This window comes from Dermacentor andersoni, chromosome 7 (genome assembly GCF_023375885.2).
Source record: "Dermacentor andersoni chromosome 7, qqDerAnde1_hic_scaffold, whole genome shotgun sequence".
NCBI classification, from domain to species: Eukaryota; Metazoa; Arthropoda; class Arachnida; order Ixodida; family Ixodidae; genus Dermacentor; species Dermacentor andersoni.
Genome location: NC_092820.1, coordinates 155,460,937 through 155,485,331, shown reverse-complemented (window position 1 = coordinate 155,485,331; position 24,395 = coordinate 155,460,937). Strand labels below are relative to the sequence as shown.

Sequence of the window (24,395 nt, the reverse complement as noted above, 5' to 3'; positions counted from 1 at the left end):
GAAGTTTTTATTCTTTTCACATTAACAACATTTTGCTCATTCAAGGCCTCTAGGAGCTCTGCCTCTGTCAGCTGAAGCAAGTCATCATCTGGGCCAACGCCGCGTGTAGTGTTCATAGTGCGGTGCGGAGTCATTGTCACATGAAAGTCCCCAAAAGACACTAGATTGGGTAACTTTTCGTATTCTTTCACATCACGGAGCTCCCAAAGGAGATCTCCACTTGCCATCCTTGATGCCTTGCAACCTGGCCAAGAGCATCAGTTAAAGACTTCGAACCTAGAAATGGGGAGATTGTGCGTACTTGTTTATCTGACTTTTCCGAATGAATCACGTGAAATCTTGGGAAGTTGGGTCTTTGTCGTCCAAAAAACTGAGATACATCTTCGGTGCGCCCTCTTTTCTGAGGGTGATCTTGGAGGGGCGGGAAGGAGCTTGCCATCGAATCATTTAATTTTCGGCAATAACGCCAGCCACCCACCGTGGAGCCCTACAAGGGGACGCTACAGGAACTGTAAATCTGGTCCTGCAAACGCCATTTGTGTGTAATTACTATAACTGAATATTAAATAACCTAGGTTGGCTATTCACACAAGGTTAACCCTTGCTGCCTGGAAAAATTGGAAGTAAACTGAAGCTAGGAGAAGACAGGAAAGATGAAAAGTAAGAGAAAGACGAAGGCTGGAGGGAGAGAGAGACAAGAAAAGGCAACTACCGATTTCCCCCGGTGGGTCAGTACGGGGGTGCCGTCTACGTGAAGCAGAGGCCAAAGAGGTGTATTGCCTCCACCGAGGGGCCTTAAAGGTCCGAAAACCCGGCATCGGCTCAACCCCCAGGATCCCCCTTTCCTCGAACCCGGCTAAGCCGCGCACGGCTACACGCGGGAGGCTCCAACCCTCGTGTGCTCGGGTACGTGGTGTCGCAATACACCAAACGCCTGCTTGTGCAGACGCCCCTACAGGGTGCATTCCTGCCCAGCCTGACGACTGCGCCGTCGGGTCCATCATCACTCCCTTCGATTAATCACAGCTGCGATGAAGTTGGGGCTGCCTACGTCAAGACCAGCATCACCGCTGCCCGTGACATGCCCGCACGGATCTATCAAACCATCGCTGCTACATGGATCGCCCCATCAGTCGACATCACCATATTCATCAAGTATAAGACCACAGCAACCGTCAACGACACGTCGTGGACATGGTGGCTGTGCTACAGGAAAGAACACGAATCCCCTCTTCCTGACAGTGCAGGTTGGTAAGCAGCATAGCCTCTCTTCAAAGAAAACTATTGATTACTTCTTAGTGCAGTTACCAAGCCCACAGTGTCTGCGTGCTATCGCCACTGATTGTGTTCACTCCATCTGCTCCTTTCTACTGTTGTTATCCGGTGACATCGAATTAACGCCGGTCCCCATTCTAACGTCGTTCTCGCCGAACTGAAGAAAATTTCCGCTGGCTATACCTCGGCTCATCACCGAGGTTGGCGAACTAAAAAGCCAGCTTCTAACGACAGAGAAAACCATTTCCGATCTGAACGAGAGAACGACCGAACTCGAGAATCACTGCCAAACCCTTATATAGCTTACATCAGACCTTGATTCCATCTAAACTAACGCCACTTCGACAGCCTGCTTAGTCTCTGCAGTTGTAATATGCTTAGATGACGCCGAAAATCGATCGCAACGTAATAATCTGTTATTTTATGGTCTTGAAAACACTAATAAGACTGAAACAAGTACCGAAGCTGAAGATATAATCATTGTCTCTGCCGGGATCACCATAATGTAATTACCGACCCTAAAGAAATCGAACGCGCACATTGTCTCGGACACCATTCTGATAACCGTCGCCGCCAAAGAATGGCTAGATTCAGGTTCCATAAAACTAAAGGCAGTATATTTTTTGATGCCCCGAAACTAACAAATACATCTTATAGCGTCGGTGAAGACTTCTCTCCTGTTGTCAAATCCGCGCGCAGTCATCTTGTAGCATTCGCCAAATACAAAGGTCTTAAGCTTTCACTTCACTACAAGACACTACACATCGGCAAAAAACGCTTTGTGTGCGATGACTCATCGCAGACAGTTAAAGAAATATCACAGCGATCGTCTTCCCCTTAATTAGCCAATACCCGTCCCTTTACGTCAGCAAGCAGCCCTCTTTCGTTTTCATGTAACATTTACTAATATTCGCAATTCTATCACCAAACGAGAACTTCTGTCTAGCATAGTCCCGTTGTCATCTAGAAGCAATATGCTGATACAAACCCGAAAGTGGTCTACCAACGATATAGCTGAAGCTGAAATTGTTGCCGGTTTGCCAATTTTTTTTCCAGTTATCGAACCAATCACACATGTTAATGAGGGGGCGGCGTCTTGATGGCTGCTGGCCCAGGATTATCATATTCAACAATAAGCATCACATACTACTTGGAGCTAATGTGGCTTCTGTGCATTACTTCACCACACTCCTTTCTAATCAGCTTATGCCATAGTCCTTTGCAAACTATCCCTAAATTTTTCCCATGGGCTTGCCAACATGCTATACCTACTTACCACATCATTTCCGAATGCAGATATTGCTCTATTCAGTGAGTTCAACTACGCAGGAATAGACTGGCATAATTGTCACTCACAACAAATAAGCGTAGAATGAAGAGAGTTTTTCGATTTTTGTCTGATATCTAACCTTAATGAACTAGTAACCAGCCCAACACGCATCGTAGACGACTCCGGCAACATTTTAGACTTGATACTGAACACGCATTGCGACATTTTATCATCGTTTACCCAATTAGAGCCCATTGGTGACCGCAAACTTATTCAAGCAGACTATCCCTTCCAGGCGAACCGGAATGAAATACGAAAGAAAACAATTACTTTGCGCGACAAAGGTAATGACGACGCCATTAATGACAAACTGAGAAACTTTTCTCCCACTCTTCGAAGGCAGTTTTAACCAGAGATCGATTAGCGACAATTGCTTGATATTTAGGAATAAAATACAGGACCTTCCACAAAGATTTATCCCCAGAATAACATTTCCTGAAAATCGTTCTATTTCTTGGTTTTCGAAGAGATAAAAAAAAAAAAGCTCGACAATAAAGAGAAGTGGTTTTATTACGCTGCTACACTAAAAGGAAACTTCGAGCCGAAGGACGAATACTACTTAGCCAAGAAAGAATACTTGAGTACGATCACCGATGCAAAGAATCTAATAGCGAACTGGGGCGCATGTTATGCGATAACGCCAAGATATCTTGGCGCATCATCAAGCTTGCACCAACATCCTCAACCGCTTTGGCTAACGCATCGGATCACCCAGTCTCCGACAGTAAATGCGCTGACAGGATCAATATCGCATTTTCTACAGTTCTCACAGAAGCAACGCGCCTTAATGGATACCACCTACTAATAATACGTCACCGATGAATGATCATAAACATCAACAGCAGCCTGTTTTATGTCGACTGCAGGACGAAGGCCTCTCCCTGCGATCTCCAACTACCCCTGTCCTGCGCCAATCAATTCCAACTAACGCCCGCGAATTTCCAAATTTCATCGCTCCACCTAGTCTTCTGTCGTCCTCGATTGCCTTTCCCTTCTCTTGGTATCCATTCTGTAACCCAAATGGTCAAACGGTTATCAAACCGAGAACGGTTACCTAAACTGAACCTGAGCATCCCAACCGCCCTCTTTCTGTTTCTTAACGTTTTTTTGCCTTAGCAATCTTCGTTCCATCGCTCTTTGCACGGTCCTCAACTTGTTCTCAAACTTCTTTTTCAGTCTCCAAGTACCTGCTTCATATGTCAGCACGGGTAAAATGTGCGGATTGTACACATTCCTTTTCAATCATAATGGTAAGCTTCCAGTCAGGTGCTGGCAATGTCGGCCATATGCGATAGATCCTATTTTTATTCTGTGGATTTCCTTCTCATGATCAAGGTTCCCTGTGATTAATTGACCTAGGTAAACGCATGCCTCCCAGGCTCTAGAGGCCGATTAGCGATCCTGAACTCTTGTTCCATTGCTACGCTATTTATCATTATCGTTGTCTTCTGCATATTAATCATCAATCCCACTCTTACACCTTCTCTGTTAAAGGGACACTAAAGGTTAAATTTAAGTCAACGTGCACTGTTGAAATACCATCCCAGAAACGTCTTAACGCTTGTTTCATGCGAAGAAGAGACTTACTTGAATAGAAAATGCGTTCGGAAGCGTCCGCGTACCTCTAGCGCAGTTCAAGTCGTCCACCCTTCGATCAAGGAGTGGTAACGTGATAGTCTCATAGTGACGTTGGGCCGTCGGTGAGTAGAACGGTGCTCGCAAACGGCGCTACGGCTTTTCTTCGCAAAACGCAAATGCGCGGCCAGAAACAGAGCCAAGACTGCGCCGACAGCAGCGTCAAAACAGAACTATGGTGGCTAGCGGAAGGGAAAGCGCGCGTTTATAAGCTGGTTGTTTATTTTATGACGCCAACTTTGACGCTCGTTGCAATGAACGACCCTGACAACGACACATTGGCTCGCGATGCTGGGCTCGACTTCAGCGAATTAAGCACTGATGAACGTGACCTGCTGCTGAGGGCTTGCGCTGCCGGCATCGTTGCGCACTACTATGGGGGCAACTGTATGTCATGGCTGTACATATTCGCACATTTGTAAGTTTTGCTTCGTGAAAAGCAAATGCCGCACTCACCGCCCTGTCTTCGACCTGTAGTTGTTCTAGCGCTTCGGAGAATGCAGACAAGACCCACGGAACAGCGCTACGGGAAAGCATTGCTTTGAAAGGCACTCCACACGACTTCAGTAAGTCGGCGTTGAACTCGTAATCCTCTGGACGAAAGTGCAGCGCGCACGCAACACGATTTTTCAGCTCTTCGCCAACGTGCTGCGGCAGAGGTACGGCACTTCACCACTTTGATGAGAGAGGTTCACTCGTTGGCACACAGTGATAAGTAACGTTGGATTCGCCGCTGCAACTCCCCTTGGCCAAGTTACGCGGACCGTTCCCGCATCCCACGACATCACATGGACGTGGCATTCTCGCTGTTTGTTCCAAATGCAAGTTTCTCGAGCCAGCAGAACCAGCGCAGCACGACGCGATAACGAAACAACTGAAACACCAAAGCGCGCGCAGCGCAGAGTCTAGCGAAAACAAAACCTTTCGACCTACCAATACTATTGAAGGTTAACGTCAAAATGTTATTTTTTCTTAGAATCGAAGTAGCATGTTCTTCCCTCTTATAACCTAATGAAATTATCTTTTTAATACGAGTAGTTGGGTACTAGTGACATAAATTATGATGAGTAGTGCCTTCATCATCGGGCTAGTACCGGAATGTCGCTGGGGGATCTCACATCGTGTCATGCATTTACCTCAATTTCTTGGTTACTAAAGCTCTGTTCGTGATTATATTGACGCCTTCGACGTTCTAGAGCATTGCTTTATCACTTTATCGTACCCTTTAGTGTCCCTTTAATGCCCTCAATCATTTGCTGTAACTTGTCTGCATTGTCGCTAAATAGAACTATGTCATCGGCAAACCGAAGGTTGCTGCGATATTCGCCGTCGATCTTTACTCCAAAGCCTTCCCAGTTTAATAGCCTGAATATTTCTTCCAAGCACGCAGTGATTAGCACTGGAGAGATTGTGTCTCCCTATCTGACCCCTTTTTTTTATAGGTATCTTCTTACATATCTTGTGTAGAATTAAGGTAGCTGTAGAAACACAGTATATATTTTCCAAGGTATTTAGGTAGGCGTTCTGTACTCCTTGAATACGTAATGCCGCTATGACTCTTGGTATCTCTACTGAATCAAATACCTTTTCGTAATCTATGATAGCCATATAGAGAGGCTTATTATTCTCTGCGGATTCCTCGATAACCTGATTAATTACATGGATGAATTGTAGAGTATGCCTTCCTGAAGCCAGCCGGTTCCCTTGGTTGACTTAAGTCCCGTGTTGCCCTTGTTCTATTGGATATTATTTTGGCAAATATTTATATAAAACTGGGAGTAAGCTAACAGGCCTATTTTTGTACAATTATTTAACGTCACCTTTTTTTCAAGAGGCATCTCGTCCCTAATGCCGCACTGTACTTTAAATTGTTCTTTTTACAGTAACTTACCACAGGCGCCTCATTCCTAAAGACTGGCAAACGGGGAAGGTCGTTGAGCTTTACAACTCAGGTGACAAAAATTAACACTGTTATCTACCGTACCATATCTCTAACTAGGGTCCCTTTCAATGTTATGGAACATGTTATATACTCTCACACTATGGACTTCTTAAACCCTAAAAATTTCTTCCATCCGCCCCAACACGGGTTCCGCAAGAGGTATTCATGCGAAACACAACTAGCCACATTTCTCAATTGTTTGCTTGCTGACTTTGACACTAACGTTCACCTTGACGCTATTTTGCTGGACTACGATAAGGCATTTGATGAAGTTCCACATCAACGTTCAATAAACAACCCTCTCGGTTAAACCTATACTCTAACGTACTACAGTGAATCAAAGCCTTCTTAAGAAGCCGCTCTCAATTAGTCATCATAAATAACCAGTCCTCCAATCCTCTTCCTTTGACATCAGGCGTCCCACAACGATCCGCTCTCGTCCCACTTTTGTTTCCTATATTTATTAACGATCTCCCATTTCATGCATCTTGCCAAATCAGAATGTTTGCTGACGACTGCGTTATATACTGCCGAGTAATAAACACTGCGGATCAAGAAGCCCTCCAACCGGATATTACCCACATCCAACAATGGTGAGAAGACTGACTCAAGATGCTTAATCCTAGCAAGTTCAAGTTTCTTGCATAACCCGTCGACAGAAGTTTCACGCCTTTCTATACAATATCGCAAACGGGATCGTACAATCCGTATCGTCTTTCAAATTGTTAGGCATAAAAGTATTAAATGATATAACGCAGAATTAACACATAAACAACGTGATATCATCAGCTAGCAATACACTGCCATTTCGTAAACTCATCTTCGCCTCGCCCCAAATCCCTTACACTTGCTTGCTTACAAGGCACTCGTTCAACCTAAACTAGAAAATGCACTCGCCATATAGAACCAGCATCTTGTTAGCCTCATAAACGACCTAGAAGCAGACAAAAATCGTGCTACAAGCTTCATACATTCTTCTTATTCGTATGACGTCAGTGTTTCAGCGCTGTAAACTAAATCTGCCTTAACGCCTCTCTCAGTTTGCCGTCGCATAACTACCTTATTACTTTGTCACAAGTTCTATTGCTTATCACTTAATCATGCACCTTACACCATGCCAGTATCGTACACTTCAGACCGCACCAACCAGAACTGTCAAGTTTTTCGTCTGCGTGCTCGAATTGTTACTTTTTCAGCTTCCTTGTTCCCACGTGCAGCTAAAGATTGGAACGGCCATGCCCAACATGTCATAGAGATCACCTCTGCATCATAATTCGTTGAAAATTTCAATAACGTATTTTGTATATAAACACATGTGGCATTATTAATGTTTTTTTAGCTGAATGCACCCCATATGTAATAAGCCCTCGGGGGGTCTTCACGGAAAGAAAATGGAATGAAATGAAATGCATCTTAACGTGTGTATCGTCTATAGCTCAAGCATATCTCACCATGCTCGTGCAGGTGGCTCTCAATTCTTCCATTGTTTGGGAAGTAGTGCTCGCCACAATCCGGCCAGAGGCCGGATGCGGGCCGGCATCAACCACCTGTAGTAATTGTCCTGGTGTCTCCGGCCCATGTCGGAACGCTAGGCCCCAATGACGGTACGCTTCAGTCTGATGTGGTATGGGGCTCGTAAGCCACCCCATCAGGGTGGCCGCAGAGCCCACCACTGAGCCTTGTAGCCGGGACGTCACTACAAACACCTCCGTCAGGTTGTCCGCTGCGGCAGGAGCAACAGTAAATTTAATGTGTTGTCTCAAATCTAGACTTACTCTTTCGAAAGCGTCACTGGCTACCCGGTCTCGCCCTGAAGCACTTTTTCAAATAATAAACGTTAACTACGAGTTACTTCAAACAATAAAATCTAGTTTTTGAGCACACACTTTCCTGACACAAAGTCATTGCATCCGAACGTGCATTATCAGGTTCGGAGATGAATAGGCGGAACATTTTGTAACTTATTGCGCTGGCATTGCTAACAGCATTAACATAAAGATAAGAAACATTCCTAATTTTATTCGAGCCAAGATTTCACTGAAGAATGACAAACACCGCTGGTAACTACTGAAAACGTTCTAACTGTCCATCTACAGTCGCAGGCGATATCAGTATTCGCTGTCGTCTATTTAGCGACTTATCCACAATGCACGCGTACGTTCGAGACAATTTGTATATATCGCACAGAACGACTTGTCAAATAATAGCGTTTTCTTGCTCAAAATCAGCAAACAGACATATACTGAAATATAGAATCTGCTGTTTTGTTGCGTTCACGCAGTTAGACGTGTGGAAGCTTTCTAAACATATTAAACTTGAATCAAAAATTTTATAACTACATACTTGTCACTTTGCGAGCTCACAAACTCACCAAAGATAGTTTCCACATTCTTTAAACGATTTATACTCTTAAACAGAGCCATAGCTTCCGCAGTCATTAAATAAATACTCCGTCCAACTCGACGTCACCAGCATATGAGTTCTCTCGATAAAAGGCAGCAAGCCGTTAACCTTTCGAAGCGTTGCGTTCGTCGATCTTGCGGTTGCGTGCCTGCAGAACTTTTATAGGACCAACCATGTCATGTAGTCCTTTCAGGAGATAGTCACTTTTACCTGAGCAACGTAGGCAATCAGTATCTGCACTGTCTTCACGCAACACCTGACCTTCCAGGTGGCCTGCTCTTGGTGATCCAATATTCCACTGCGCGCTGGCATCTACGACAACCTGCGGAAGGCCATTACCACGCGCGAAGGGATCCCTCTGCCTGCCTGTACTTGTCTGATAGATCGTAGTTCCAGGGGCTCGCAGTACTCGTCTCCTGCTACGCACCCTGTACAACGCTAGCTGACTGATTTATCTCACCGTGACGCTTGAAGGACAACACCGTGACGACCACCTCAGCGCCCTGTTCCCCATAGGCAGCGCTCCACATCTACGAGGCGCCTGACTCACACTACTAAAAAGAACCATGACGCAAATAAAAGCGCCGCGGCAACACCCTGTCGCCGAATGCAAAGTTTATTGCATGTTAGGGATTCACCACAACTTGTCACATCGCCGTCAGCATGCTTCCGTTTGGTACACGGCGGAGACAGAACCCCCGTAAAATGGACAAGGCAGCAGTGACCTTCGCCCTTTTGGTTGAGATAGCAATTATATGGATAATCTAGGCGTACTTTTGCCGTCACTGTCGCCATCGCTCCGTGTAGACTCCGAGGCCGACAACACCGTCGCAGTTCGAATGAAACGACGCGAGGGGAGCCGACAACAGTGGCTCTACCTTGAGCGCAGGAGAGAGGAAAGCGGAGAGCCAACGCGCAGTTCCTTCCTGCGAAAGGCCGGAGGGGGGGGGGGGAGGGGGGAGGGATAGCGGTGGCGCTGCCCGTCGCCGCCAACTTAGAGTCACTGGAAAAAAATTTTTCCCAGTGACTCTACCGCCAACTGCGTATATCGCGACCGGGCACAAGCGGAACCGACGATCGTGCGGCACAATCCGCGCGCAATTGGGGGCGAGCTCCACCACTGGAAAAGTTAGCGCCACCGTCGGCGTGACGTGGCATGAGGGATCACGTGGACACAGCGGCCGCGTCGGCTGCTTCGGAAGCGAGCTGAAAACGAATGTTTAAAGTCCGACTTGCGCCGCGGTTTCGATTAAGTGGCGAGGCTTTATCGCTTTGGGTGTCTGCTTGACAACATATGAAAGTACTATAATAGGTAGTGGCTGCCTTTGGAGGCGTGCAGCATTAGACTACTGCTCGGTGCCGCAGTGCCGGACGTACGCAACGGAGCCCGGTGTCAGCCTTATTCACACGTAGCTGCAGCGCAAGGAGCTGCGTGAAGCTTGGCTGGCGAAACTTATAACCGGCAGACAGCCATCGGCTAAAACTCATGTATGCAGCAGGCACAGACGCGAGGAACATTTCTGCTACGGCGCCGGGACTGCGCGATGTTCGGTGAGTAGCAGAAAACGCGCACTGAGACGCTCGCCCACGACCGCTGCCCGGCTAATGTCATGACGGTTTGGTCTATGAACTTGTTGATATTATAGATACTGGCAAGTTAACTGGAACGGAAAGGGAGCGGTAAGACGCACATTAAAGAAAGGCACGGCATATGGTCATGTTTGTGTTATGAATTAATGCACATGGATTACGAAAAACAAGCAGAGGGAAATCGGACGCTGAGAAGACCGATAAACATACAGGGCGACGCAACTTGAGAAATAGTATTCAAATGTCCAAGAACTTAAAAGACAAAAAAAAAAAAAAGATTGAATCGTCGCGATGGCACATCATAGTAGCCGTAGCTAGGCGTCGAAGTCTCTATAACGGAATTATTTTTCAACAGTTCTGATAGCGTCCACGCAACAATGGCTGCTAGTGTACTGTCAAATGCTCATATGCTGCGGCCTAAAGCTCACGGCATGGTGCGAAAACGCGCTCACAGCGAAAGCAAAACATGCGCGGACATGCATGCAGACGTGCAGTCGGTCGCTGCGAAACCGTGCGATATTCGCTGGATTGAGGCTCCATTCTGTTATGCCTCATTTGGTTATACAGACAGCCCACTATAAGAACGTATTTCACATAGTTCACTCTCAGTGTTTGCCAACCTGTCACGCAAGAAGCCGGTTCGGCAGACTCCATCGTGGTGACCGCGCGCAGTGGCGTTCACTGTATACGTATTCGGTAAAGAGATAGCATCTGTAAACGATTATGTGCTTTCAGTTTGCCCAAGAATATTATATCGACAGTCAAAAACTTCCCTCGTTTTGAGAGTACCCACATAAATGTCCAGGAGGGCTGCCGCGTGGAGGGCTGCCGCGTGGTGATCCCTCGTACTACGCAAGGGAGGCGCTTCCGACAGATGGCGACTCCGTAACCCCTCGCTGCCAATAGGGAGCCTAGCAGGGGAAAGTAAGTGGGCCGTACGTCTGCCGCTGCGCATCAGACACCAGTGCGTGGGAAATTTAGGGAGGCCTACTCCGGCGTCTGCTGTGCATGGTATCGCTGAGCAGACCCTTTCTTGAGAGAGATCTGCGATGGGGACAAAGTACGCCGACTGCTTCCACTCGCCTCTCAATGCAAAGATGCCGTGCACCACTAGACCGCTGTGCACCTCCTAGCCTCGACCTTCCCAGAATCTTCGCCGTCCCATTTGCCTAAAAAAAAAAGAAAATGTCACTTCAAGAGTTTAGCGCGAACATACGGTGCCTTCTGTGGTCGAATAAAAGACGAAGAACTTTTACCTGATGGAAAAACGACAGACATCCGTTCTCTTAGCGTGCATCAAGAAGACTCGTTTATTTTTTACTAGAAGGTACGGGAAAGGGGAGAGAGTGGAGAGAAAGGGAAGGTCGCCATACACTGTGCCGAATAGGCTTTCTTGCACCCCGCACGTGCAAGCAACCCACTCCAAACTTGAAAGACGCCATCGCACCGTCGGTTGCTGTTCGAAGAAAGCGCCCGCCAATAATTTGCACGCAGTTTGAGGGATGTCAAGTGTCCAGCGCTTCTGCCACAGTGACCTCAATAGTGCCGCTTCAGGTGGGGCAGTCCTCCTCGCCACATCATCGGCGGCCCCCAGTGCGGGGATTCTTTGGCTCAAGAATGGGGGATATACAACGATCTCCCCAGGATAAGCAAACTATTATCGAGCTCATTGCTCCCCAATCTCTAAGGGATACAGCAGCTGTATCGGTCAGTTCACCTCTGTTCCTTCACTTAATAACAATTTGCGGGACCACGCCCTGCCGTCTCTATCCTTAAATGTTTCCTTAATTCTGGCGGTCTTGCACATGTGGCGTTTCAAGCGGTGTTCCCTCAGGAGCAGCAAAGCTCGATGTCGTTGGTCGGCACATATGTGTCGATCTAAGATCCAATAAGTACTCTTTCCGCCACCGTCGCCAGAAACCATCGACCACGACAGTCCCGTACTTCCAGCGACGTGAGAGATGCATTCCACCGCCAGGAATTTCGTCCGGCAGCAGATGTTGAGGAAGGGTTGTCAACTTTCTTCCGACAAGAAGGTGCGCCGGTGACAGTGGCTCTGGCTGTTGAGCATCATCATATATGAAAGTCAAAGGGCGTGAGTTGATCACCGTCTCCATCTCATAAAGAACAGTGGTCAGTTGTTCGAAACTCAAGCTGCTCCGACCTAACACCTTTCGCAACGCTATTTTCACAGATCGCACCATCTACTTCAAGAATCCGCCCCACTAAGCTGCCCTTTCAACAATAAACTTCCATCGAATCTGGTTTCCGGTGAAGTATGACTGCAATTCCTCGAGTTGCAAGATCGCGAACATGGCCTTTAGATCCCAGGCTGCATGTTTGAATGTGAGCGCGTTGTCCGTATACACCGTCGAGGAGGTTCCACGGCGTGCCACAAAGCGTTTAAAGGCCAAGAGGAAGGCTGTAGCCGACAGGTCGCTGACGAGCTCAAGGTGGACGGCTAGTGTCACAGCACAGGTCAAAATAGCGATGTAGCATCTTTTGTTGTCGCGTGACTGTTGACGATGAAGGGCCCTGCAAAATCGATGCCCACGATGCCGAACGTGTTTCCTTTTGATATTCTGTCAGCTGGAAGTGGTGCTACTGGTTGCGTAGCTGGAGGGCAACTTTCTGACAGACGAGGCACTGCTTTATAACTTTCTTTACGGCCTGACGTCCTCTGATAATTCAACACGATTCTCGCAGCTGTGCTAGAGTCTCGCGTACGCCCGTGTGCAGCATTCTCAAGTGTTCCTTCCGTATGAGCAGTCACGCGAGGGGGTGATTGCGAGGGAGAACGACGGGATGCTAAGTCTCTTCGTTGTTATCACTGAATTGCAAGCGTGCACGAACTGGCATGAGGCTCTCTTTGTCGAAGTACGGGTTAAAAGGTAAAACAAAGGAACTCTTGTACAGAGGTCTTCGATTATTCAGGTTTGAAAGGTCATCGCTGGACGCATCTCTTAGTTTTAGCCAACCAGTATCTTTCGACGCGGATCACTTCTTCAGCTCCTAATGGGACGATTGTCTTTCCTTCTTTGTTGTGGCAGTTGTCGACAAAGTGGCGGACCTACGCGGTTACTCGCACGACTCTGCTGAATGAACTATAATTCTCAACATTGAGAATCGCCATGGATGACGAGGATACTATGGGCATCACCGTCACCTTTCGCTCTTTCATTTGGCACTCCCCAACGTTCGAGCTCGGCTCCTTATTGTTGGCCAATGCGTGTCATCCTCCTGAAGCCAACGGGGTCCTCTCCAACACAACTCGCTTTCCCGCAGGGCTGATGGGAGAATGCCTCGGGTGATTAGGTCAGCGGGGCTGTCTGAACTTAGGCAGTGTTTGCAATCCTTGAGATCTGTGAGAGCTTGTAATCCTGAGACTAGATTTGCTAAAAAAGGCTTCCATCTGGCAGCGTTTCCCTTGATCCAGTACATAGCTACGGAAGAGTCAGTTCAGAGGGTAGTAGCAACGTTCTTCAGATCCAAGGTCTTGGTTACGTAATGGCATAGCGGCGCGCCAACAAGGGCTCCCATCAACTCCAATCGGGGTTGCGAGAGGCATTTCAAAGGGGTCAGTCTTTATTTGGCCATGACCAAGCTTACATTTATTAGTCCGAACGGAGACTTGGTCACGATATATGCGACAACAGCAGAGGCCTTCGGGCTTGCGTCACAGAAAATGTGTGCCACTTTCTCCGTATCATCACTTCTTAGGCCTGCCGCTATCTGTCTTGGAACGGATACTCCAATGCATGAAAGCTCCTTACACCAGCAGTCGCACTCAGGCTGCAATGTTTCAGGCAAAGGACCGTCCCAACCAATTTCCAAATCTCACAACTTCTGGGACATTAACTTTACGCATAATGTTGTGGGAGCAATAAGTCCAAAAGGGTCGAAAACTCTTGCCGAGGCCTGCAGCACAAATCTTGTTGTCTGCGCTTGCGGAGAGGAGGTTGATGAGTGAAGTTAGGTTGTATTCTAAGTGGTCAGTCTGAGCATTCCAACCAACTCCCAATACCTTTGTAGCTGCAAAATATCCATCATCAGCGTTCATTCGTTCCACATTGCCATTCTCCACGAAGTTTACGAGATCACGTTCGTTCAATATCCACTTGTGTAGCCGCATCCCTGCTGGAGACAATATAAATTTTTATTCCTGGCACAAGACTTTACCCTTGTCAAGGCTGTCAACCCCAGTTACAAGGTCGTCCACGTAAAAATGCTTGCGCTGGATACCGCAGTCTCAGCATACTGTTCCGGCAGGCCTTCAAGATGATGTTGCAACGTTGCAGACAGGAGAAATGGGCTCGACGTGACACCGAACGGCACTCGAGTAGTCCAACAGGTCACCACAGCTGGAAGTTCTTCCCCTTTCTTTGGGGTCATAGCGTACCAGAGGAACTACACAGCGTTCCAATCGCCCTCTGATAGGGAGATTTGGAGAAAGGCCTTTTCAATATCCGCAACGATGGCAATGTTGTAAGTGCGGAAATTGATCAGCAGATCAATGAGCTCTGGGTTTAGGTTAGGGCCACTTTCCAAAACATTGTTCAGTGAGAGGCAATTTTTGGCACTTAATGATGCATCGAATACTACCCTCAGTTTCGTCGCCTGGCTTTTGTGATGAACATTTGCTTCATGTGGCATATAGTACGCCGGACCTTCCGACGTGTCGTAATTCTTGCTGGCTGGCTCTGCATAGCCCTTTTCTATGTAATCTCTTATGGAGGCGTCGTACTCCCTAATAAACGAATCTCCTTTCACGAGGCGCATTGTATGTGCTCTAAGACGCCTTGCTGCGCACTCGTAGTTGTCGCTAAGCTCGTCAACCATCGAATTCCAAGGGAACGACAACTTATAGCTGCCATTCTAAATGTTAATGGTTTCTTTATAGTGCTGAAGGAAGGCGTCCTGCTGACGAACTGCTCATGTTCCTCGATACCGATGTGCTCGAGCTCCCAGAAAGACTTTATCTGGGCTGACATTTCCTTGTCAATTTGTTAACTCCCTTCTATACGCATCACGCCAGCAGCCGAGAAGCAGACTCCTGTTGACTTCATTGTGCCGGCCTGGCCCTGGACTGTCCATCAGAATACAGTCTCCACTGCCATCAATTTGGAGCTGAGACGTAGGCTTAGTGGATCCCGCGATGATTTCCCAGTAATGATGAGCGCCTATCAAAAGGTCAATATTTTCGATGCGTGGTCAGTGAGACTCCAGCAGCAATGGAGCGTACGATGCCTCCAAGCGCCACAAAACGGTAATCGCGATTAAATAGATTTGGAGTCCTAAATAAAGGATGGCTTACTAAATGAACTTAAAGATGACAGCGCTGTGCTGCTCCTTATTCAACCCAGTTTTAACTATGCGCTGCCGAGAAATGTTGCGGTGAGGCAGCTCACGGAACCACTGGGGACGTATTCTGCAACGATCAATTTCGGCTATAGTGTCACTTCTGCGATGACATCGCCGTTAAGCGGGCGCTTATTGACTGGTTGAGCATAATCGGATAAGCTGATTCGCTTGTTGAGGCCTACGCCACGCGAAGGGTGTCGCCGAAGCGATAGTCGCAGAATATGTCCCCTGCAGTTGTATTGCCAACCCAGCGCCTTGGCAGCTACCATGCACTTCCGAACAGCGGCTTGATGGTCATAGGCAGCATAGCTATTGAGGATGCAGGAAATGTGACTAGATGAAAAGCATTGCCATTTGCGAGTTCCTAATCAAAGGATTCGTTTTTTGCCTGATACTTCCTCTCCCTTCGGCTCGTGCCTGGTATTTGCGCGCAGTTGCACGGCAGGAACGCTGGTGATAGCTTGCCTTGCTCACAAAGGTCATGAGGGCAGCAGAAGGCCTAACACTGACATGTCCCCGCAGGACAGCCAATTGAGCAGACCGTGAAGGTGGGACCACTTCGCTTCGCACTTTTCTTCAACAAAGTCTAATGTGCATCTGTCACATCTCCAGAGACCTCTTAACCCAACAAAGACTGGTCGACCATTCGCCACGGCAATTGTAAGAGTTCTAGCTCAGGGGAAGGGCGGATGAAAACGTCTCTATTACCCTTTTACTTGCAATTGCAAAAAAGCACTTGCATATTCGGGCTTACCGGCATGCGCCATGTTGTTCCGGGTCGTGCGCTGGTGGTTTTGCCGCGGGCGGGCGGCACGGGGCCAAGGTTCTCGGGCTGCTTTCCCGGGAGGAGGCAGTTGTCGACAACACGTCTAGGCCCCGGAAGACTGGCCTAGACGACCGAGGTGCTCGTCGCCATGCTGTCGCGTGCCGGCCTTGGAGTGTTCCTGCGGCACGGCAGCAGCAGCAGCAGCTGGTCACAGTGATCCACACCTGGCTGATTTTACGGCGTTGTGGGCGCGTTCGGCGCCGCGCGTGAGAACGGTAACTTCGACGTCTGTTGTTCCAGCACGTGGCTCCTACCCACTACGGGGACTGGTCAGGAATTAGATGGATTATTCAAATATATGATACATGATAAATTTCTTAATATCTTATTAAAGTAATCAGACGTTGTCCATAAGGGGGAAAAGAAGCATCCGTGAGCGATCCGAGGCAAATGCATCCGTAGAACACCAGCAACAGAAGCGGAACTTCAGGTGAAATAGTTATGGTGGTGCTGCCGTGTCCACTGCTGGTGAATGAAGCCGACATCCCTTTTGAAGGTGTCGGTCGGGTGAGTTGAGTTGAGTTGAGTGGTTGTAGGCTACTGGTGGGATTAGCCTTGCAGTTGTTGCCGGCAATTGCTCCACCGTAGCGGCACTTAAGGGGACAGGGTAGGTCCTATTCTAGCCATGCATTTTAGGCTATGTTGGTTACCCTTTTTCTCGTTATCTGCTGGGGTTAGAATATTATTCTTCGTGGCATTGTAATCAGCAATGTTAGGTAGTGTAACTGAACCAGGGTTATTTCTTTTTAAAGATTAGATTTTTTTTCGTTTTTTTACTGGACCCACCAAATTTTAGAGCCAAAATCTGCAGTAAACAGCCTGTAAACAAAAATCCCATTCAAGAATATTTATAATCCTGGTTCAATAGACTTTCTGTAATGTTTGCTCAATACCTGGAAAATGTTATCGCCCTAGCGCTTGTAGTTTCTGAAAAAAAGGGTCAAATGCAGCAAAATTTGGTGTTTTGAGATAATTGGCTTTGAAGTGGAAGAAAGAGCTGTATTGCAATATAGAACTATGGAAACAAATTCTAGCGCATTTTTTCAATAGCCACCAGCCTGGTAGTCCCCTCCATCGTCAACACTTTTCTGTGCTAGCTGCCTTGTTTTCCGGACCTCCTTAGTTACCAGTCGTGTAGCCAGCCCTCTCCGCAATGTACAGTCGCCGCCGGTCAACTTCGCGCAACCACTGGACTGTGAACCGTCCTGGAGAAACTCCGAATGACCTCAAAATGTCGGCTCGAGCAGTGCTGCGGTCATTAAAAGTTAGCACAGCATCCATTGTCGCTATTTTCTGCCTCTTGAGGCCAAGAAAGACATTCTTCGGAGCGTGCTCCCATACAACCTTGTTGAACGCCTCATTCGCGTTCCGAGTTTTTCCATGGTGACATTTCTGCAGAAGCTCAGGCTTTGAGAGCTGCTGAAACACCGGCGTTCTGCTTTGAGCGTTCCGCCGAGGGCGAAAGCTTCGGTGCAGACGCTCACGTGGTGGCTGCGGCGACCACTCCTGGATTGTGTTGGGGAGAATTGGCGTCATTGGAGGTCGACTTATGCCGGTTTCCGTGGAAGAGAAGTTTTCTTAAAGCACGTCTTTGGCTTCGTCATTGCATTACCGCTAAATAACCCGCACCAAAGTATAAATAAATTCGATTGTCCGCGAAAACACGCCAAAGCACGACCAAAACGCCGCGCATATCGAGTAATCCAGCTGCGTCATAGCATTCGTTTGGCTAAGTGAAATATGCTAGCCAGGTTTTCAGTGTGGCCGGATGAGTGACAGCCATTCATTCCGCCAAACGTAACAAAAAACAGGCGGTGAAAAAAATTTTTATTTTCAGTTTAGGAGAGGCAAAGATCCCGAGCATGTGTCAAAGGGGGCGCGGCTGGATGCTGCCTAGGTTTCGAAAAATGTTGATTTTCAGGTAAATATTTCGCGTACGCGCAAATGAAATACTGGGCCATGTTAAGGAAAGAATAGAGATTTTAAATTACACAAAAACAAAAAATCGATTTGCCTACCCTGCAAAAAAAAATTTGCCTACCCTGTTCTCTTAAAATACATAAATCATATAAATCAGACCCAGAGCACACAACTACACATAGTCATTCCTAAGGTCACCATGTGGAGGCCAAATCCGCGTCCTGCAGGTAATTTAAAAGAACGCGAGAGACCTCCTTCCTATCTAACTGGTTCTGGCGCGGGAAAACAATGTCCTGAAGAGAACTGAAGAATTCCTGTCTTCTTGAGGGACCCGAATAACACTCCTTTCCGCGTTATACAGAATACAGCACGTAAGGTAATGTTAATTCTATGTCACCGCACACACCACACGTTGAACATAATGGAGACAACGCCAGGCCAGTTTTATACATCCACGCAGCGGTGCGAGCAGAGCCCGTGCGAATGCGGAGCAGTAAAGTGAATTCTTTATTCTTTTCACATTAACAACATTTTGCTCATTGAAGCCCTCTAGGAGCTCTGCCTCTGTCAGCTGAAGCAAGTCATCTTCTGAGACAACGCCGCGTGTAGTGTTCATAGTGAGGTGCGGAGTCACTGTCACTTGAAAGTCCCCAAAAGACACTAGATTGGATAACTTTTCGTGTTGTTTCACATCACGGAGCTCCAAAAGGAGATCTCCACTTGCCATCCTTGATGCCTTGTAACCTGGACCAAGAGCATCAGTTAAAATCTTCGAAACTAGAAATGTGGAGATTGTGCGTACTTGTTTATCTGACTTTTCCGAATGAATCAAGTGAAATCTTGGGAAGTTGGGTCTTTGTCGTCCAAAAAACTGAAATACATCTTCGGTGCGCCCTCTTTCCTGAGGGCGATCTTGGAGGGGCGGGAAGGAGCTTGCCATAGAATCATTTAATTTTCGGCAATAACGCCAGCCACCCACCGTGGAGCCCTACAAGGGGACGCTACAGGAACTGTATATCTGGTCCTGCAAACGCCAGCTGTACGTAATTACTATAACCGTATATGAAATAACCTAGGTTGGCTATTCACACAAGGTTAACCCTTGCTGCCTGGAAAAATTGGAAGTAAACTGAAGCTAGGAGAAGACAGGAAAGATGAAAAGTAAGAGAAAGACGAAGGCTGGAGGGAGAGAGAGACAGGAAAAGGCAACAACCGATTTCCCCCGGGTGGGTCAGTACAGGGGTGCCGTCTACGTGAAGCAGAGGCCAAAGAGGTGTGTTTCCTCCGCCGAGGGGCCTTAAAGGTCCGAAAACCCGGCATCGGCTCAACCCCCAGGATCCCACTTTCCCCGAACCCGGCTAAGCCGCGCACGGCTACACGCGGGAGGATCCAACCCTCGTGTGCTCGGGTACGTGGTGTCGCAATACACGAAACGCCTGCTTGTGCAGACGCCCCTGCAGGGTGCATTCCTGCCCAGCCTGACGACTGCGCCGTCGGGTCCATCATCACTCCCTTCGATTAATCCCAGCTGCGATGAAGTTGGGGCTGCCTACGTCAAGACCAGCATCACCGCTGCCCGTGACATGCCCGCACGGATCTATCAAACCATCGCTGCTACATGGATCGCCCCATCAGTCGACATCACCATATTCATCAAGTATAAGACCACAGCAACCGTCAACGACACGTCGTGGACATGGTGGCTGTGCTACAGGAAAGAACACGAATCCCCTCTTCCTGACAGTGCAGGTTGGTAAGCAGCATAGCCTCTCTTCAAAGAAAACTATTGATTACTTCTTAGTGCAGTTACCAAGCCCACAGTGTCTGAGTGCTATCGCCACTGATTGTGTTCACTCCATCTGCTCCTTTCTACTGTTGTTATCCGGTGACATCGAACCTAACGCCGGTCCCCATTCTAACGTCGTTCTCGCCGAACTGAAGAAAATTTCCGCTGGCTATACCTCGGCTCATCACCGAGGTTGGCGAACTAAAAAGCCAGCTTCTAACGACAGAGAAAACCATTTCCGATCTGAACGAGAGAACGACCGAACTCGAGAATCACTGCCAAACCCTTATATAGCTTACATCAGACCTTGATTCCATCCAAACTAACGCCACCCAGACGGCCTGCTTAGTCTCTGCTTTTGTAATATGTTTAGACGACGCCGATAACCGATCGCGATGTAATAATCTGGTATTTTATGGTCTTCAAGAAACTAATAACAATGAAACATATACCGAAGCTGAAGATATAATCATTGTCACTGCCAGGATTACCATAACATAACTATCGACCCTGAAGAAATCGAACGCGCACATTGTCTCGGACACCATTCTGATAACCGTCGCCGCCAAAGAATAGCTAGATTCAGCTTCCACAAAACTAAAGGCACTATATATTCTCATGCCTCGAAACTAACAAATACATCTTATAGTGTCGGTGAAGACTTCCCTTGTTTGTCCAGTCCGCGCGCAGTCATCTTGTAGCATTCGCCAAATACAAAGGTGTTAAGCTTTCACTTCACTACAAGACACTACACAACGGCAAAAAACGCTTTGTGTGCAATGACTCATCGCAGACAGTTAAAGAAATATCACAGCGATCGTCTTCCCCTTAATTAGACAATACCCGTCCCTTTACATCAGCAAGCAGCCCTCTTTCGTTTTCATGTAACATTTACTAATATTCGCAATTCTATCACCAAACGAGAACTTCTGTCTAGATATAGTCCCGTTGTCATCTAGAAGCAATATGCTGATACAAACCCAAAACTGGTCTACCAACAATATAGCTGAAGCTGAAATTGTTGCCGGTTTGCCAAATTTTTTTCCAGTTATCGAACCAATCACACATGTTAATATGGGGGCGGCGTCTTGATGGCTGCTGGCCCAGGATTATCATATTCACCAATAAGCATCACATACTACTTGGAGCTAATGTGGCTTCTGTGCATTACTTCACCACACTCCTTTCTAATCAGCTTATGCCATAGTCCTTTGCAAACTACCCCTAAATTTTTCCCATGGGCTTGCCAACATGCTATACCTACTTACCACATCATTTCCGAATGCAGATATTGCTCTATTCAGTGAGTTCAACTACGCAGGAATAGACTGGCATAATTGTCACTCACAAGAAATAAGCGTAGAATGAAGAGATTTTCTCGATGTTTCTCTGATATCTAACCTTAATGAACTAGCAACCAGCCCAATACGCATCGTAGACGACTCCAGCAACATTTTAGACTTAATACTGAACACGCCTTGCGATAGCTTAGCATCCTTTACGTAATTAGAGCCCATTAGCGACCGCAAACTTATTCAAGCAGATTTTCCCCTCCACGCCAACCGCCATGAAATACGAATGAAAACAATCACTTTGCGTGACAAAGGTAATGACGACGCCATTAATCACAAACTGAGCAAATTTTCTCCCAATCTTCGAAGGCAGTTTTAACCAGAGATCGGTTAGCGTCAACTGCTTTATATTTAAGAATAAAGTACAGGACCTTCCACAAAGATTTATCCCAACAAAAACATTACCTGAAAATCGTTCTATTCCTTGGTTTTCGAAGAGACTAAAAAAAACTCGACAATAAAGAGAAGTGGTTTTATTGCGCTGCTACGCTAAAGAGAAACCTCGAGCCGTAGGAAAAATACTACTCAGCCAAAAAGGAATACTTGAGTACGGTCACCGACGCAAAAGAATCTTTAATAGCGACCTGGGGCGCATGTTATGCGATAACGCCATGATATCTTGGCGCATCATCAACCTTGCACCAACATCCTCAACCGCTTTGGCTAATGCTTCGCATCAACCAGTCTCCGACAGAGAATGCGCTGACATGATCAATATCGCATTTTCTACAGTTCTCACAAAGAAGTGCAATAATGGATACCACCTAATAATAATACGTCAGCGATCAATCATCATAAACATCAACAGCCTGTTTTATGTCTACTGCATGACGAAGGCCTCTCCCTGCTATCTCCAACTACCCCTGTCCTGCGCCAATCGATTCCAACTAACGCCCGCGAATTTCCTAATTTCATCGCTCCACCTAGTCTTCTGTCATCCTCGATTGCGTTTCCCTTCTCTTGGTAGCCATTCTGTAACCCTAATGGTCAAACGGTTATCTAACCGGAGAATGGTTACCTAAACTGAACCTGAGCATCCCAACCGCACGCTTTCTGTTTCTTAACGTTTTCCTTAGCAATCTTCGTTCCATCGCTCCTTGCACGGTCCGCTTAACTGGTTCTCAAATTTCTTTTTCCGTCTCCAAGTACCTGCTTCATATGTCAGCACGAGTAAAATGTACGAATTGTACACATTCCTTTTCAATGATAATGGTAAGCTTCTAGTCAGGAGCTGGCAATGTTGGCCGTATGCGATTGATCCTATTTTTATTCTGTGAATTTCCGTCTCATGATCAAGGTGCCCTGTGATTATTTCACCTATGTAAAAGTACTCCTCCCAGACTCTAGAGGCCGATTGGCGATCCTGAACTCTTGTTCCATTGCTAGGCTATTTATCATTATCGTTGTCTTCTGCATATTAACCATCAATCCCACTCTTACACCTTCTCTGTTAAAGGGACACTAAAGGTTAAATTTAAGTCAACGTGGACTGTTGAAATACCATCCCAGAAACGTCTAAACGCTTGTTTCATGCGAAGAAGAGACTTGCTTGAATATAAAATGCATTCGGAAGCGTCCGCGTACCTCTAGCGCAGTTCAAATCGTCCACCCTTCGATGAAGGAGTGGTCACGTGATAGTCTCATAGTGACGTTGCGCCGTTGGTGAGTAGAACGGTGCTCGCTGACGGCGCTTCGCCTTTTCTTCGCAAAACGCAAACGCGCGGCCAGAAACAGAGCCAAGACTGAGCCGACAGCAGCGTCAAAACAGAACTACGGTGGCTAGCGCAAGGGAAAGCGCGCGACTATAAGCTGGTTGTTTATTTTATGACGCCAACTTTGACGCTCGTTGCAATGAACGACCCTGACAACGACACATTGGCTCGCGATGCTGGGCTCGACTTCAGCGAATTAAGCACTGATGAACGTGACCTGCTGCTGAGGGCTTGCGCTGCCGGCATCGTTGCGCACTACTATGGCGGCAACTGTATGTCATGGCTGTACATATTCGCACATTTGTAAGTTTTGCTTCGTGAAAACCAAATGCCGCACTCACCGCCCTGCCTTCGACCTGCAGTTGTTCTAGCGCTTCGGAGAATGCAGACAAGACCCACGGAACAGCGCTACGGGAAAGCATTGCTTTGAAAGGCACTCCACACGACTTCAGTATGTCGGCGTTGAACTCGTAATCCTCTGGACGAAAGTGCAGCGAGCACACTATGCGATATTTCGGCTCATTGCAAACGCGCTGCGGCAGAGGTACGGCACTTCACCACTTTGATGAGAGAGGTTCGCTCGTTGGAACACAGTGATAAGTAACGTTGGAATTGCCGCTGCAACTCCCCTTGGCCAAGTTACGCGGACCGTTCGCGCATCCCACGACATCACATGGACGTGGCATTCTCGCTGGTTGTTCCAAATGCAAGTCTCGCGAGCCAGCAGAACCAGCGCAGCACGACGCGATAACGAAACAACTGAAACACCAAAGCGCGCGCAGCGCGGAGTCTAGCGAAAACAAAACCTTTCGACCACCCATACTATTGAAGGTTAACGTCAAAATGTTATTTTTTCTTAGAATCGAAGTAGACAAGTAGCATGTTCTTCCCTCTTGTAACCTAATGAAATGATCTTTTTAATACGAGTAGTTGAGTACTAGTGACATAAATTATGATGAGGAGTGCCTTCGTCATCGGGCCATACTACCGGAATGTCGCTGGGGGATCTCACATCGTGTCATGCATTTACCTCAATTTCTCGGTTACTAAAGCTCTGTTCGTGATCATATTGACCCCTTCGACGTTCTAGATTATTGCTTTATCACTTTATAGTACCCTTTAGTGTCCCTTTAAGGTCCTCAATCATTTGCTGTAGCTTGCCTGCATTGTCGCTAAATAGAACTATGTCATCGGCAAACCGAAGGTTGCTGAGATATTCGCCGTCGATCTTTACTCCTAAGCCTTCCCAGTTTAATAGCCTGA

The 24,395-nt window shown here is 47.2% G+C and overlaps 1 protein-coding gene across 2 annotated transcripts in view; it reads right to left on the bottom strand.

Moving 5' to 3' along the window:
- Nucleotides 1–24,395, bottom strand: part of LOC129385316 (uncharacterized) — a 65,138-nt gene that overhangs the window by 2,476 nt on the left and 38,267 nt on the right. The window contains exons 5-6 of one of the 2 annotated variants that reach the window (XM_072289129.1): nt 16,291–16,480; nt 7,634–7,905 (exon numbers count right to left, since the gene is read on the bottom strand). In XM_072289129.1, the coding sequence (XP_072145230.1) occupies nt 7,634–7,905; nt 16,291–16,303 (285 nt within the window). In that variant the 5' untranslated portion in view covers nt 16,304–16,480. The remainder of the gene's footprint in view (nt 1–7,633; nt 7,906–16,290; nt 16,481–24,395) is intronic. The other variant, XM_072289130.1, reaches the window with a different exon arrangement.